The following is a 14655-nucleotide window of genomic DNA, read 5'->3' on the forward strand; positions in this document are numbered from 1 at the left end:
TGGAGAACTTGAGAGTCACAGCAGACATAAGCCTTCTTGCAGGGCCTTCCTGTGCTGAATCTAGATCCCTGACATTACCATGACATTTTTATGCCCCTTCATGTTTTGGCCACCATGCCAGAGGACATGCTTCCATGCTGATGACGCTTTTAAAAAAAAAAAAGTTAATTAAATTTGTGACTGAACTCCTTGGGGGAGAATTGTATGTCCCAGGCTTCTGCCATATACTTCATGTTATAGCAGTCTCAAAGGATGACCCAGCATGTTGTTCATTTAAAGAACACTTTCACAGCAGACAAACTGCAAAGAAGGTACTGATGTGAGATTTCTAAAGATAGCCACAGCACTCGACCCAAGGTTTAAGAATCTGAAGTGCCTTCCAGAATCTGAGAGGGACGAGGTGTGGCGCATGCTGTCAGAAGTCTTAAAAGAGCAACACTCCGATACAGAAACTACAGAACCTGAACCACCAAAAAAAAGAAAATTAACCTTCTGTTGGTGGCATATGACTCAGATGATGAAAATGAATGTGCGTCAGGGTGCATTGCTTCAGATTGTTATCGAGCAGAACCTGTCATTAGCCTGGAAGCATGTCCTCTGGATTGGTGGCCGTAGCATGAAGGGGCATATGAATGTTTAGCATATCTGGCAGGTAAATACCTTGCAGTGCCGGCTACAACAGTGCCATGTGAACGGCTGGTCTCACTTTAGGTGATGTAAATAAGAAGCGGGCAGCATTATCTCCAGTAAATGTAAACAAAACTTGTTTCTCTTAGTGATTGGCTGAAAAAGAAGTTGAACTGAGTGGACTTGTAGGCTCTAACTTTTTACATTGTTCTGTTTTCTAATGCAGTTATGTAAAAAAAAATTCTACTTTTGTAAGTTGCACAATAAAGGGATTGCATTACAGAACTTGTATGAGATGAACTGAAAAATACTATTTCTTTTGTTTTTACAGTGCAAATATTTGTAATAAAAACTAATAATATAAAGTGAACACTGTGTACTTTGTATTCTGTGTTGTAATTGAAATCAATGTATTTGAAAATGTAGAATACATCCAAAATATTTAAATAAACGGTATTCTATCATTAACAGTGCGATTAAAACTGCAATTAATCATGATTATTTTTTTAATCTCATGATTAATTGCTATTACTTTTTAAAATCATTGACAGCCCTAATAATTAGAATAGCCAAATTCTGTCCAGATTTGTTGAAGTCTATGAGAGTTATGCCTGACTGGATAGTGAGATCAAAAGGGTTTTAAAAAAAACATTTGTGACTGAACTATTAAGAACCTTTGTAACAGTATAGAGTGTTAAAATGTGTGATTTTTCACAGGCTTTTGGAACAGCTAAAATGGAAATTAGAGAAAGAAGCTGGCCTTAGGACAGGAAGGCAAAATTAGAGTTTGTTCTTCATTTTAACTTACCTGGTATTAGGATCAGTGTTATGACAGACATATGTCTATTAATGCACATTAAACAAATAATTTATTAGAATATATAGTCAGGAAAATTGTCAGCATCTGGCACCAGATTTTTAGAAGTGCTGAAGTTTCACAATAATATTTAGAAATGCTGACAAGCATTGCTAATCTTAGAGAACTTGTGATTTTTGTGAGAGTGATAATCTAAACATTCATTGGACTGATTTCAGAGTAGCAGCCGTGTTAGTCTATATTCGCAAAAAGAAAAGAAGTACTTGTGGCACCTTAGAGACTAACAAATTTATTTGAGCATAAGCTTTCGTGAGCTACAGCTCACTTCATCGGATGCATTCAGTGGAAAACCGATGCATCCGATGAAGTGAGCTGTAGCTCACGAAAGCTTATGCTCAAATAAATTTGTTAGTCTCTAAGGTGCCACAAGTACTCCTTTTCTTTTTGATTCATTGGACTGTGTCAGAAGACTCCAAACAGGGCTCTGTGGTGCTTGGTAAAGGGACCATGTGGGATGCACAAGGGTGAGGAGCAGTAGAGAGTCTCAATTCAATACGATCTATTTACAAACGTCAGGACTTTGTTTCAGGGTGCCAACACCACCTGAGGGAGAGAGCGGTGTTTCTATAATAACAAATGGCCATATAAAAAGTCCAAACCTTTTACCCAGCTTCTCTAAAAGTGGCAATATTACAACAAAGAAACTTCAAGAACAGACTTCAACGAGAGACTGCTGAATTGGAATTAATTTGCAAACTGGACACCATTAAATTAGGCTTGAATAAAGACTGGGAGTGGATGTGTCATTACACAAAGTAAAACTATTTCCCCATGTTTATTCCCCTTCCGCCCCCCCCCTGCACTGTTCCTCATATGTTCTTGTCAACTGGTGGAAATGGCCCACCTTGATTATCAATACAAAAGGTGTCCCCCCACCCCCGCTGGTAATAGCTCACCTTACCTGATCACTCTCATTACAGTGTGAATGGTAACACCTATTGTATCAAGTTCTCTGGATATATAAAATCCCCCTACTGTATTTTCCACTGTATGCATCCAATGAAGTGAGCTGTAGCTCATGAAAGCTTATGCTCAAATAAATTTGTTAGTCTCTAAGGTGCCACAAGTACTCCTTTTCTTTTTACAGTTCTCTTGTGGCTTTGTCAGTCTTAACCCCTCTTAGAGGCATAACAGCCCCTCCCCTAAAGATATGTCAATCTTCATTCTTCTCTCCTCGCTAGGATACAACAGCAACCCCTTCCCACTAGCCCTTCAGAGTAAAAAGGGAGCTTGTGCCCTCCCTGTTCAACAAGTACCAGCCTGGGGGCCCTTAACAATGAAGAAGGCATTAGTTCTGAGTCTGACCCCCAACTCTCTCTCCTTCTCTTCTCCTTCAAAGCTACTTCCTTTGCCTTGCCACAACCACCACCCTTCCTTGGAACTTCATGCAACCTGTCACTGGCTTTTTCAAAATGCCCAACTAAGGTTTTCCCAGGCCTCTCTCTCTCTCTCTGTAGAGACACCCACAGCAGGTCTTGCTTCTTCCCTGGTCTCTCTTTCACACAAGAAAAGAAAGCACCTTATATCCATGCCCCCTTTCATATCATGCATTGATGCAAGGCATACATCTCTCATCAGTGTTGGGAACTAGCCCTCCTAGAATTCCACTCGTTCTGTCCTAAACATGGCAACAGGCAGTGTCAGGCCTGTACCCTACCATAAAGGGTCAGCGTGCCCTATTTTACAGGAATGCCAGCCACACCCAAGGCTTGTCAGAAGAAAGTTTAAAAACTCTTTTCCCATTGAGAAAGGAGTCTGCCACTGGTATAGCTAATCCTGAAAAATAACACTGCTTGCTTCTTCTGCATCAGGTGATAGTAGAAGTTGATAATAATAAATATAAATCAGAAGCTAAGAATTGTAGAAAACTGATAAGGGAAGCAAAAGGCCAAAGGCCAACTCTATGGCTAGTCGAGTTAAGGACAACAAGGAGGAGATTTTAAAGTTTATTAGGAACAAAGAGAATCCTAACAATGGCATTGGTCCATTACTGGTTGGAAATAGTAGAATTGTCAACAGTAATTCAAAAAAGGCAGAAATAGTCAATAAATATTTCTGTATTGTATCTGAGAAGAACAGTTAATGTAGTCATATTGTATAATGATGATATAACATTTTCCACTTCAATAACAACTCCTCAGGAGGATGTTAACAGCAGCTACTAAATTGCATCCAAGAATTTTAAAAGAGCTTATCAAAATGTTGATTTTGAATAACTCTTGAAACAATGAGGAAATTCCAAAAGACTGCAAGAAAGCTAAAATTGTGCCAGTATTTAAAAAGGGTAAATGGGATGATCTGGGTATGCAACAGAATGAATGTAAACCATTAAAAAGTGACAGGTTTCAGAGTAGCAGCTGTGTTAGTCTGTATTCGCAAAAAGAAAAGGAGTATTTGTGGCACCTTAGAGACTAACAAATTTATTAGAGCATAAGCTTTCGTGAGCTACAGCTCACTTCATCGGATGCATTTTCCATCAATAAATTTGTTAGTCTCTAAGGTGCCACAAGTACTCCTTTTCTTTTCATTAAAAAGTGGTGAGAGCATTTAAAAAAGGCTACTTTCATCTTATTAGAAGGCTATGGTGCACACGTTCTTGGCAAATAACAGGTTTCCGTAAGATGTACCCAAAGTTCCAGAAGGACATAGATTGCTCTTGTATCACTGGAATGAGAGTGAGAGGGGCACCAACACTTTATACTTCTATTCAAATTACACAGTAAACCAAGTGGAAATAAGTGTGGAATGGAAACCTTAATTACTAGTTCATCATTAAATTGTTGTTATGGTTCCTAGCAAAAACCTGTATAGGGGTAGGATTCATCTGAACAAGTTCAGTCTTAGATATGTGCACATGTCTTAAATAATACTTGTGCTGGGAATTGAAAGGACTTTGAAACCATATTTTTATTTCAAAACTCAAGTATGTGATACTATACAGTACAATACTAGCACACTTGTGCAAGGTCTTACAATGTTACAAATTTAAATAATATGATACACAAAAATAGTGCCTCCTTTCAATTCTTTCTACTAAAAACATCAGTGCTGTGCATGAGAAACAATAAACGTGTCTTGTTGAAGCAGAAAAATAAATATTGCACCCCAAGAAAATTATTTCAGTATTAATAGTATAAATAATTGACCTATTGTTTGTAATCTGACATGCCTTATGAACACAGAGAATAGAAGTTTTCTTTTCAGATATAGTTAATTAAAATCAGACTAACAAAATTTGATTTTAAAATTTTTGAGCACAACCCTAATTTTCATTAAACACAAAAGTATATTCATTAATTAGTTGAACAAGATAAAGTATTTTATTGTCTGTTACAGCCACTGTGGGACTATTATTTTAAGTGGGCAGCTTAATTACAGTAGGTATAAAAATAATTCCCAAATTATTTTTCACTTTATTTCATTTTCATCTTTTAATCCCCTTTAAAACACCTTGCCCTTTGCCCATCCTTTCCCCTCTAAACCCTTAGTAACCAAAGACTCTGGAGGCTAAATTCTGCACATCTGACCCCAGGAGAAATTCTACTCAAACCAATGGAACTCCTCATGGATGAAATTCACCCTTGTGCAGTGAGCTCCCAAAAGGCCGATGCACTAATTAAGTCCCAAGTAGGGTGTGCATGCCCTCTATACAGGGGCAAATTTCATCTTGTGGTCCAGATCCACCAAAGCACTTACACACATACCTAACTTTAAACATGTGACTAGTCTCATTGAAGTCAGTGGGATTCCTCACATGCTTAAAGTTAGGCACAAGCATAAATACTTTGCTGGATCAGGGCCCATGTGAGTAAGGGCAGAGGGATTTGGCCCTGGCTGAACCACCGGAATTATCAGTACCAATGCTTTATTTTGTAAAGGGCACCTAATCACACTAATGCTCAGGTAATCAAACATACTAATTTCACCATTTGAATAAAGTCCATCTTTTGGAATGGAGGAGTCTGAATCTGCCAGGCCTTCTAGCTGCACCCAAACTGATAGAAAATTTATAAAAACTCAATTGTTTATTTGATTCTTTGCTGTTTACAGATAGAGAACAAATGGCACATTTCCTTTAGCCTTATGGAGCTTCTTTAATCACTTTGATTCCTTTACTCCTCCAGAGGTGTTTTGTTTTTTTTAAAAGACACCAAATGGTTAATTCAAGCATCATTTGTTTAACAACAGTGGTGGCCATCTGATATTTTCCTGGATCAACATCTGTCTGAGAAATACGGTAAAAGAAGTGAGTTAGTTAACATTAAAAGAGAAAAATTTCTCCGGAGAGTTTTAGTTGTTATTTTTGGTGGGAGAAATCGGAGTTAAAACACTTTTGAGTCAGTTAAAAACCTTTATTCTCCCAGCTAGTTTCATTTGCTGAGAGTTTGGGGACTATATTAAAAGAAAACATCCTAGTACTGGCTGCAGATAAGTCAGAATTAGGTACTGCACATGGCTTCCTTATCCTTCCCAAGGGGAAACTGCCGTTAGTCACTCAGACAACTAGATTCATAATCCCACAAAACACCGACACATCTGAAACCCAACACTACTCTCCAGTGTCACACTCACTTTAAAAGTTCAGTTGTATTCAAGTGCACAGCAATAGAAAAATGAACATACTTGACCAGAAATCCCAACTCAAGTTCTGTAGGTACATACAATATACTCTTAAGTGCCAGACATTTCAGTACCTTAGCCCATGGGTAAATTCTCTTCAAAAATGATTTGGCCATTTTGAAATTATACATGCACAAAAGCTTCGACGTTGGGTAAATAGTTTCTTATCCTTCCGTGAGCTTCTATAACTCACTAATAAGTGGCTCATTAAAAATAATTAATCTGTAATGTCCTCATAACTTGTTGGAGTTTTGAAAATATATTAGAACAGCTAACACACACAGCATTTGATTCTAAAATGAGCTGCTGCATGTGCACAGTGACCTCTTTATGTGAGGACATTAAATCAGTAAGCACTTTAAACACACACAGGGCTCAGCTCTGACCAGTGTTATGATGGTGTGCAAGGGCATGAAAAAGACATAGGGAGTCTCTGTTTCCAGTGCAAGCAGCTGGGCAGAATCCATCCATAGTTCACCTGCTGGCCTTCACCTCTTCTCTTAGTGTGCTGTAGTCTGAAGCTTAGGGGATATGTCTAATCTGCCAAGCAGTAATTGTTTTGCTGCAATCAGTAGCAGCTGCTAGTGGAGAGTGCATTGCACTCTTGTTCAGAAAAGCAGCAAAATGCACCACACAGCATGTCCCTTTCACATGCAAAGAGGCTCTGAGACACACTGGGCACTTGGTCTGTTTGCCACACAGACCTGGATTTAGCCCTTAACATAAACCCTCTTCAAACAATGGAGTGGTTTCCCTCTTGCAATATATTATGAATAGCAACACAAAACATATTTAGTCAGCATTCCATTTTGCATTGTTGCATGATTATTGGGCCAAGCTCATCCTTTGTGTAGCTCATATTATGGAAATATACCAAGGATAAATTTGGCCCAGTATAATATTTTTAGTCTTCAGCAGAAGGCTTTTCTTTCATACCCAAGGAATTCTAAACAAGGACATTACCTTTTTAAAAAAAATCCTATATATAACTGTTGTGAAAGTTATGACATCAGTCAATAAAGGCCAAGAAATACAAAGTTAAAGCAAATACTCTATAACTGGTAGCTTTTATGGCTTTCCTCAAAAGTGCACGAATTAAGGTCTAATGTATCCGTCTTCCCTTTTAATATCCTGGCTATTGCTGATGACTGTCACAACCTTGGCATGATTTAAATGTGACTTTATTTGTATGAAGTCATATCAGTCAGATACAATTATCATGACAAAAAAACAGAAGTATTTATCAGATGGTCAATTTCACTAGGTAAATCACAATCCATTCCCAAGCCTGATGGCATAGAATAACTAGTGTGGCTTACTGATCACATTTAGCAACAGGAAAATGACAAAGTGCTACCTTGCTTTAATAATTGTGTTTTAAAGTGTGTGCTTACTGATGTACCATAAATATTTTATAATTTGTTTATTATTCTGTGCCTTGCTCATGCTGAAGTCCTGAATTCCACCAGGAGTATTGCTGGACAGCAGAACAGGTGGCTTTCCCCTCGGGTCCATCTGATAATTCAACACAGGAGTTGTATGAATGGTAGATCCCCAACAGCGCAGCAAAAACGATTATCGCAGCTGCTACAATCCAGACCACATTCCAGTGTTTACACAGTTTTGGGTACAGTATATGTAAATAATTAATAACAACTTCAAGTTTGCTGTAAAATGGAAAAAAGATATAAGTGTTCTTCTATAATAATTATATACAAGTCAGTTACCTTAATACTTTGACTATTACTAACTTTGCAATTATATGCTGTGCCATCTTGCATACAAGGACCAACACTCTCTGCTAGATAAAAACCATATTGTTATGTCCTTTTCATAAATAAATAAACAGAAATGTAGATCGATATTAAGTGAGTTACTTTTCCAGAGTCCCGCACAAGGACAGACTTCCAGTCCTCTGATTCCCTCTTTCAAAAAGGCAGCACCATTACTAGAATCTGACAATATTTCAGATCCTGTTTAGCTCATAATTCGCTTAATTTAAATAATTTTAGAAAAGTTCCTTTCCAATATAACTCTCCATGACTTGCCAGTAGGGAGGCTGACCTTAGGACCATGGGATGGGCCACATGTTTGCAGAGATTTAGAAGAAGGGTGAATTACAGGGCAAAAGATGGTGGCCCCTAGAATGAAGAGGTTTGGGATCTTTGGGTTCCTCCTAGAACTGCCTCAGCTTATGGTCAGATGTTCTACCTGCTCTGATCAATGTTTTGTGCTTCTCTAATGTACAAATGCCTGTTTTTAAAAATATAAGAATGTGTATGTATAATCAAATAGAATGGGTACATCCACACAAGAACATCAACCTATCCGCAACAGGAAAAGGCAATTAGCTACAGCAAGCCTTGTAAATTATGTACCAGAGGCTTCAGGTCAGGTGTCCAGTACTGGACTCAAAAGTCCCATTAAACAAAGTAAGAGGAAGAAGTTTCAGAATCTTTATTAAGTGTTCCTGTCCTTTTCAATACACATCCTAGAATTCTCATCACTTTTGCTCATGATTAACCCACCTCACACTACAGTTTCAATGTGGTCATATACTGAAACAATGAATGTTCACTATCACCAGCATAATGATCTTTAAAACAATTTGTTTAAAAAAAATCCTATAACAAAAAACAACATAAAAAGCAAACAAAAAAAACAACCAACCAAAAAAACCAACCAAACAAAACCCCCCAAACCCACCCTCTTTCTTGCTGCATGGTAGAGTTGGTTGGGAACTTTCCATTAAATTTGTTTTTTTCTCCAACAGAGAATGCAGTTTCTATTAAATTGAAACTTTCCCTGTGAAAACCCAAAACAAAATATTTTGGTTTGTTGAACTGACTTGAAGTTTTCTTTTGAGTTAGTTCAACATTAAACAGTATTTCCTTATTGTGCCATATTGTCTCATAGGAGTTTTAGTTTGGGCCCCCATTCTCTCTTCAACACTGGGCTCCCTTGCTAGACTACATCTCCCAGGATGCAAGAGACAGAGTTTCTGACCAAGGTGCCTGGTGCATCCTGGGAGATGTAGTCCAGCCAGGGAGCCTGGTCCTCAGTAGTGAATAGCAGCATCAGGCACTAGAATTATAGCTACAAGGAGGCAAACCATTGGGAGTTGCATATTAATACTGTGACTTGAAACTAAGTGTTTTGGGTCAGTTCAACAAACAAAAATGAAACATTTTGATTTGTCAAAATAATAATGTTTGTGTTGCTCAAAAAATGTCAAAAATGTTTAGACATTTCCCAATTGAAATTTTTTGGAATAGTTTATTCTGTGAAAAATTTTGATATTTCAACACTGTGTCCCAATTTGGAACAAAAGCAAATATTGATATATTAGATTTTCTCATGGCATTGAAATTCTGTTTTTTTCTTGGCTGTATTGCACACACTGTAGAGGATGATTTTTAGCAGGGCTTTTTTGCCTTTGTGCAGACTTGGAAGGCAAAAGGAGCTAGATTTATTTTTGCTTAAGTGACCTTTAAACATGTAACAGATGCAAAAATACACATGGGAATGGATCTCTTAACTGCACATCTATCTGCTCACCTCTTAGTCGGTATTATCTTTTACAGGCGTTTATGTGATGCACATCTCTGAAATGTTGCTTTTACCTAAGCAAGAGACCCTTTGCCCATATGTGAGCTTTCTTGGGTGTTTTTTTTAATGTATAGGATGAGAAATGCATTTTCTGTAATCGAGTCCTGCCTTGATAGGCAGGAGTATGCTTTTGTGAAGGTATCTTGTGACACAGTGCTAAGCAGAAAACTGCTTAGCCAACCCCACTGTCACTCCAGCTCCAATTAAGGGAGGTGAATTGGAGTTGGGTAGACTACCTGGCCTTGATTGGAGAAGCTTGAACAGCTGCTGCCTCATCTGGCTGGGGCTGGATAAGAGCCCCAGGAAAAGGAAGTCAGGGGAGAGCAGAAAAGAGGAAAGTTGCAGTAAAAGAAAGGCAGTGAGGGGAAGCAGAGAGAGCAAGCTTGCCCCTGTCCTGCTGGTAGACTGCAAGAAGGGGACTACTTGTATGGTGGGAAGATGGTGGAAGCACAGCCTGTAAATAAAAGCACCAGGTGGGCACTGCACCTAAAGGTCTCTGTGTGACTTTCTCAGCCCAGCAGAGGCTGGAGCCAGGAGGGCCTGCAGGGACACTGCTACATATCTGCATATCCCTGAAAACACTAAGGGACAAATTTCTAAATACTGCTTCCTGTAACTCTCAGGGCTGAACTATGCCTGGTCTTTCAAATTCCCCTGGGGACCAAAGAGGTCAAGCAGGGGTAGGAAGGAGACAAGTTCACGCCTCCCCACTCTGCGCTATTCTGCAGAATAGGACCTGTGGACAATTAGAGTAAGTGGCACTCTCATGGGGGGTGAAGAAGAGGGGTTTGCACTGACACACCCCCAGAGGCAAAACGTAGGGTTCTGTTTGTGCATGTTCACCCATTGTGACTGCATATCGCACATTTGTGTCTGCGAATTCACCATTTACTGAAGCGACTGGTGCATGCACAAACTGAATGCCTGATCTTGAGAGGTGCTGAGCGTCTGCAATTTCCAAAGTCCATGGGAATTTGAGGTGCTCATTACCTTTCAGGACCAGGTCTTTGGAGAGTATAACTTAACCGCAACCTTCAAAAGGTATTCCTGGAGGGAAGCCAAAAAATACTGTGAGATGTGGATAACAGTGTGAAGTACTCAGCTGTGTATCTCAAATTAAACTGGCCTCCTGGCAGATGCACCACACTGGATTCTCACCTGTTTTTCATGTTATTTATCTCTTCATTTTCACCCTCTGCATGCTCATCAGGGATTTCATTTGTTTTCTCTTCATCTTCCTCTTTTAGTTCATGAAGTTCTTTGGTTTTCTTTAAGCCTTCCTGATAACTGTAAGCATAAAACATATTTCTTAGTCTAGAAGTGCCAAGTAAATACCTCTTTCTTGTTCAGTGAAGAACTGGCCATTTAGTTAACATATTAAATAAAACACAAATAGTGCTTGTGGTATGGTGCCTAGACAACAGGAAAATATTGGCAGAGGCCACTAAGATTCCCACTGTCCCTTCTCCAACATAGATTCATATTAGTTAGAAAAAACTATCAGACCATTGAGTCCATCACCTTGCAAATATGGGTTAAAGTTCTCAGTTGATCACAACTGCTGTGGTATTGCATGAGAGGGGTAGGTTTTGACTCACTTTGGACACTGGACTTTACCAGTTGCTTTCAGTCCATCCCAAAAATAAAGATACACTATTATCATTAGCGTCTTTAGAATGAATTCAGTGTCTTTCCTTACACTTGTCAGAGTGGTTAAGCTTTTTCTATGGTATGCACTTGGAGACAGATTGACCCACGCTCCATTGATTACTCTGAGCTCTTGTGAGTATGAGTGGGTGCACAAAGTGCATGAAACTTATGTCTGCGTTGTGCAAAAGGCTATGACAAGTCGTCAGTCTTACTCAGACCCATATAAATTCTCTGCTCAACCTTGTGCTGGACCACAAACTCTGCTGTACCCTTTGCAGGATCAAGGCCTAGGGGTGATGTTTTGGGTTGTTCTATCCTTACAATGCTGATGACATTCAGCTTTGCATCTCCTTTTCACTGAGCCCAGATTCTACAGTCTTATTACTCTCCCAATGTCTGACCAAGATTGGTATAGGGATTAAAGGTGACCAGCTGTGACTCAATTCAGATCATACAGAAGTGATTTGCTGGAAAATTGCCCAGCTTTCACCAACTGGGTTCACATGCTTGGAGTTGTTATTGTAGATCTCCTGATCTTGGAGAGCAGTAGTGGCCCATGAAGTCTTTCCTCAAGTAGAGATGTCTAGGAGGCTGCAAACATTTCTATATATCGCTGACTTTGCAAGTTATCCAAGACTGTGTTACCTCCAATTTGGATTAATGCAAGACATTTCATGTAGAGCTACCCTTGAAGTTCATTCGAACCTATAGTTGGTGCTGAATGCAGCTTGGGATAAGTTGCTGTGGCCAGGTTCAACTATGGATTCATGTTCACTTCTGGCTGCAGATTTAATGTTGCTGATGATCTCTGAAACTCTGAGTGGTCTGGGATACAGTTATCTGAGATAAACCTTTTTACCCAGTATCCCACTGTAGCAGTTAACAAGAGCCACACAGCTAGGTTTATCAGTTCCTAGTGTAAAACTCTTCAGGGCTGGAAGTAGAATTTTCTCAATTGAGAGCTCCTGCCTTGGAAATTGCTCTTTTTGGGAGTTTGCTGGAACCACAGCTTAGACTAATGAGCTTCAAGGCATGATGTATGGTAGAGCATAGCTACTTGGGTTAATTATTGTTTTAATTGTCAATTTTTATCTAGCTCGTTTGTTTTTATAGCTTTAATAAAATTATGTTCCTTAGTTTATTAAATAAGCGTTAGCTGCTCTGATGCTAGGCAAGCTATTATGCAGGACAGCAAAATAAACATTAAACATATCAGCACATTGTATAGAGACATTAAAACTATTGCACATTATCAGAATATTTTAATTTACTGTTTTTATCCAGGGTAGTTATTCCTACGTTATTTATTTACACATTACAAAGCAACATATAGTTGATAGTAGGTTTTGTCATTTAAGGGGAATTCAGTAAATGTTATTTCTATCATCCACGTATTTTGAAGTATTTGGCTCTCATCTTCATGGAGAAGTGAAAGTGGTGCACATACACTTACAGTTGCTTTATATCATTAAAGGATGTGTCCTAAACTGTAAACCCCTCTTGGGGAATTCAGTTCACATAAACACTTTTACCCTTTGTTATAAGCTTCCTCCTCTATCTTGGCTTTTGTCTCAGGGTTGATCTCCTCCGAAGTGCTCTGTGTCAGCAGAGAAGCAGGCGATTCATGGTCATGCTCTCCATTTGACTTTCCACTGACAAGATGAAAGAAAAAGAGAAAGGAAAAATAGCATTGGAAAGTGTTGTGTTTGGAATACGCAATTGGAGAATGATGCAATTCCTTTCATATTAATTCTGATCCTGTTATGATAAACTCAAATGTATCTTTGGGAGGAGGTCTGAATTCCTTCTTTTCAACTACCTTGCAGAAAAACCTTGCAAAAGAGAAAACCAATGGTTCTAAGCAAGCTTTTAATTTCAAAGATCACTATCTAAAGAGCAGTAACTGACAGGTCTCTAAGGCATTAAATGTTGTATTTTTTTTTTAGAGAGTTTTTTTCCCTTGCTCATATTCAGCATTAGTTTGTTCTCTATTTAACCATTTCTCCCCTGGACTTTCTAAAAGACTTCCTAGAAATTGGAGCCGGTTACGACAAAGAAAGATAATACAGATAAATACTGGCTATTCACTTAATATTTCTCCTCTTATTTTTCTTCTGCATATTAATCTAACTTCTCAAGGGTTGCATATGCTGTATATATACATTTAGACACGTGTATTTTCATTTTGACTTTAAGATCTTTGAATGTTTAGCTTTAATATAAGCCACTGCATATTGCTTAATTGTATATATATATCTGTGAATGATAGAAAGGAAGATGATAATTTATGTTTTGTGAAGAAAGTGTTTTTTTACTTGAAAGATTAAGGGCCAAATCTATATTTAGCCACACAAAATGAAAAAAAAAACTATTTGTCTCTGGATCATAAATCTTAACTCACTTGAAGAATGCTGGAATCAAGAAAAATCAGGGAATAATCTCAGATGTATGTCTTGTCTGAACTTCAAGCAACTAGAACTCTTTTTATAGGCCTGATCTTATTGCCATTGAGGTGAGTGGCAAAACTCCCACTGCATAATGACAGGATTCAGAGTAGCAGCCGTGTTAGTCTGTATTCGCAAAAAGAAAAGGAGTACTTGTGGCACCTTAGAGACTAACAAATTTATTTGAGCATAAGCTTTCGTGAGCTACAGCTCACTTCATCGGATGCATTTGGTGGAAAATACAGTGGGGAGATTTATATACACACCCAGAAAACATGAAACAATGGGTTTTATCATACACACTGTAAGGAGAGTGATTACTTAAGATGAGCCATCACCAGCAGCAGGGCGGGGGAAAGGAAGAAAACCTTTCATGGTGACAAGCAAGGTAGGCCATTTCCAGCAGTTAACAAGAACATCTGAGGAACACTGGGGGCTGGGGAGGAGAAATAACATGGGGAAATAGTCTTACTTTCTGTAATGACTCATCCATTCCCAGTCTCTATTCAAGCCTAAGTTAATTGTATCCAGTTTGCAAATTCCAATTCAGCAGTCTCTCGTGGGAGTCTGTTTTTGAAGTTTTTTTGTTGAAGGATAGCCACCCTCAGGTTTGTAATCGAGTGACCAGAGAGATTGAAGTGTTCTCCGACTGTTTTTTGGATGTTATAATTCTTGATGTCTGATTTGTGTCCATCTATTCTTTTACGTAGAGACTGTCCAGTTTGACCAATGTACATGGCAGAGGGGCATTGCTGGCACATGATGGCATATATCACATTGGTAGATGTGCAGGTGAACAAGCCTCTGATAGTGTGGCTGATGTGATTA

General features: G+C 38.7%; 1 protein-coding gene across 8 annotated transcripts in view; it reads right to left on the reverse strand.

Moving 5' to 3' along the window:
- Positions 1-5611: 5611 nt before the first annotated feature.
- IRAG1 (inositol 1,4,5-triphosphate receptor associated 1) overlaps positions 5612-14655 on the reverse strand; it is a 137666-nt gene continuing 128622 nt past the window's right edge. For 7 of the 8 annotated variants that reach the window (XM_043517436.1, XM_043517438.1, XM_043517433.1 and 4 more), the window contains 3 exons: positions 12916-13035; positions 10892-11020; positions 5612-7791 (listed from right to left, as the gene is read on the reverse strand). In XM_043517436.1, the coding sequence (XP_043373371.1) occupies positions 7551-7791; positions 10892-11020; positions 12916-13035 (490 nt within the window). In that variant the 3' untranslated portion in view covers positions 5612-7550. The remainder of the gene's footprint in view (positions 7792-10891; positions 11021-12915; positions 13036-14655) is intronic. The other variant, XM_043517439.1, reaches the window with a different exon arrangement.

The sequence above is a fragment of the Dermochelys coriacea genome, chromosome 6, assembly GCF_009764565.3.
Source record: "Dermochelys coriacea isolate rDerCor1 chromosome 6, rDerCor1.pri.v4, whole genome shotgun sequence".
NCBI lineage: Eukaryota > Metazoa > Chordata > Testudines > Dermochelyidae > Dermochelys > Dermochelys coriacea.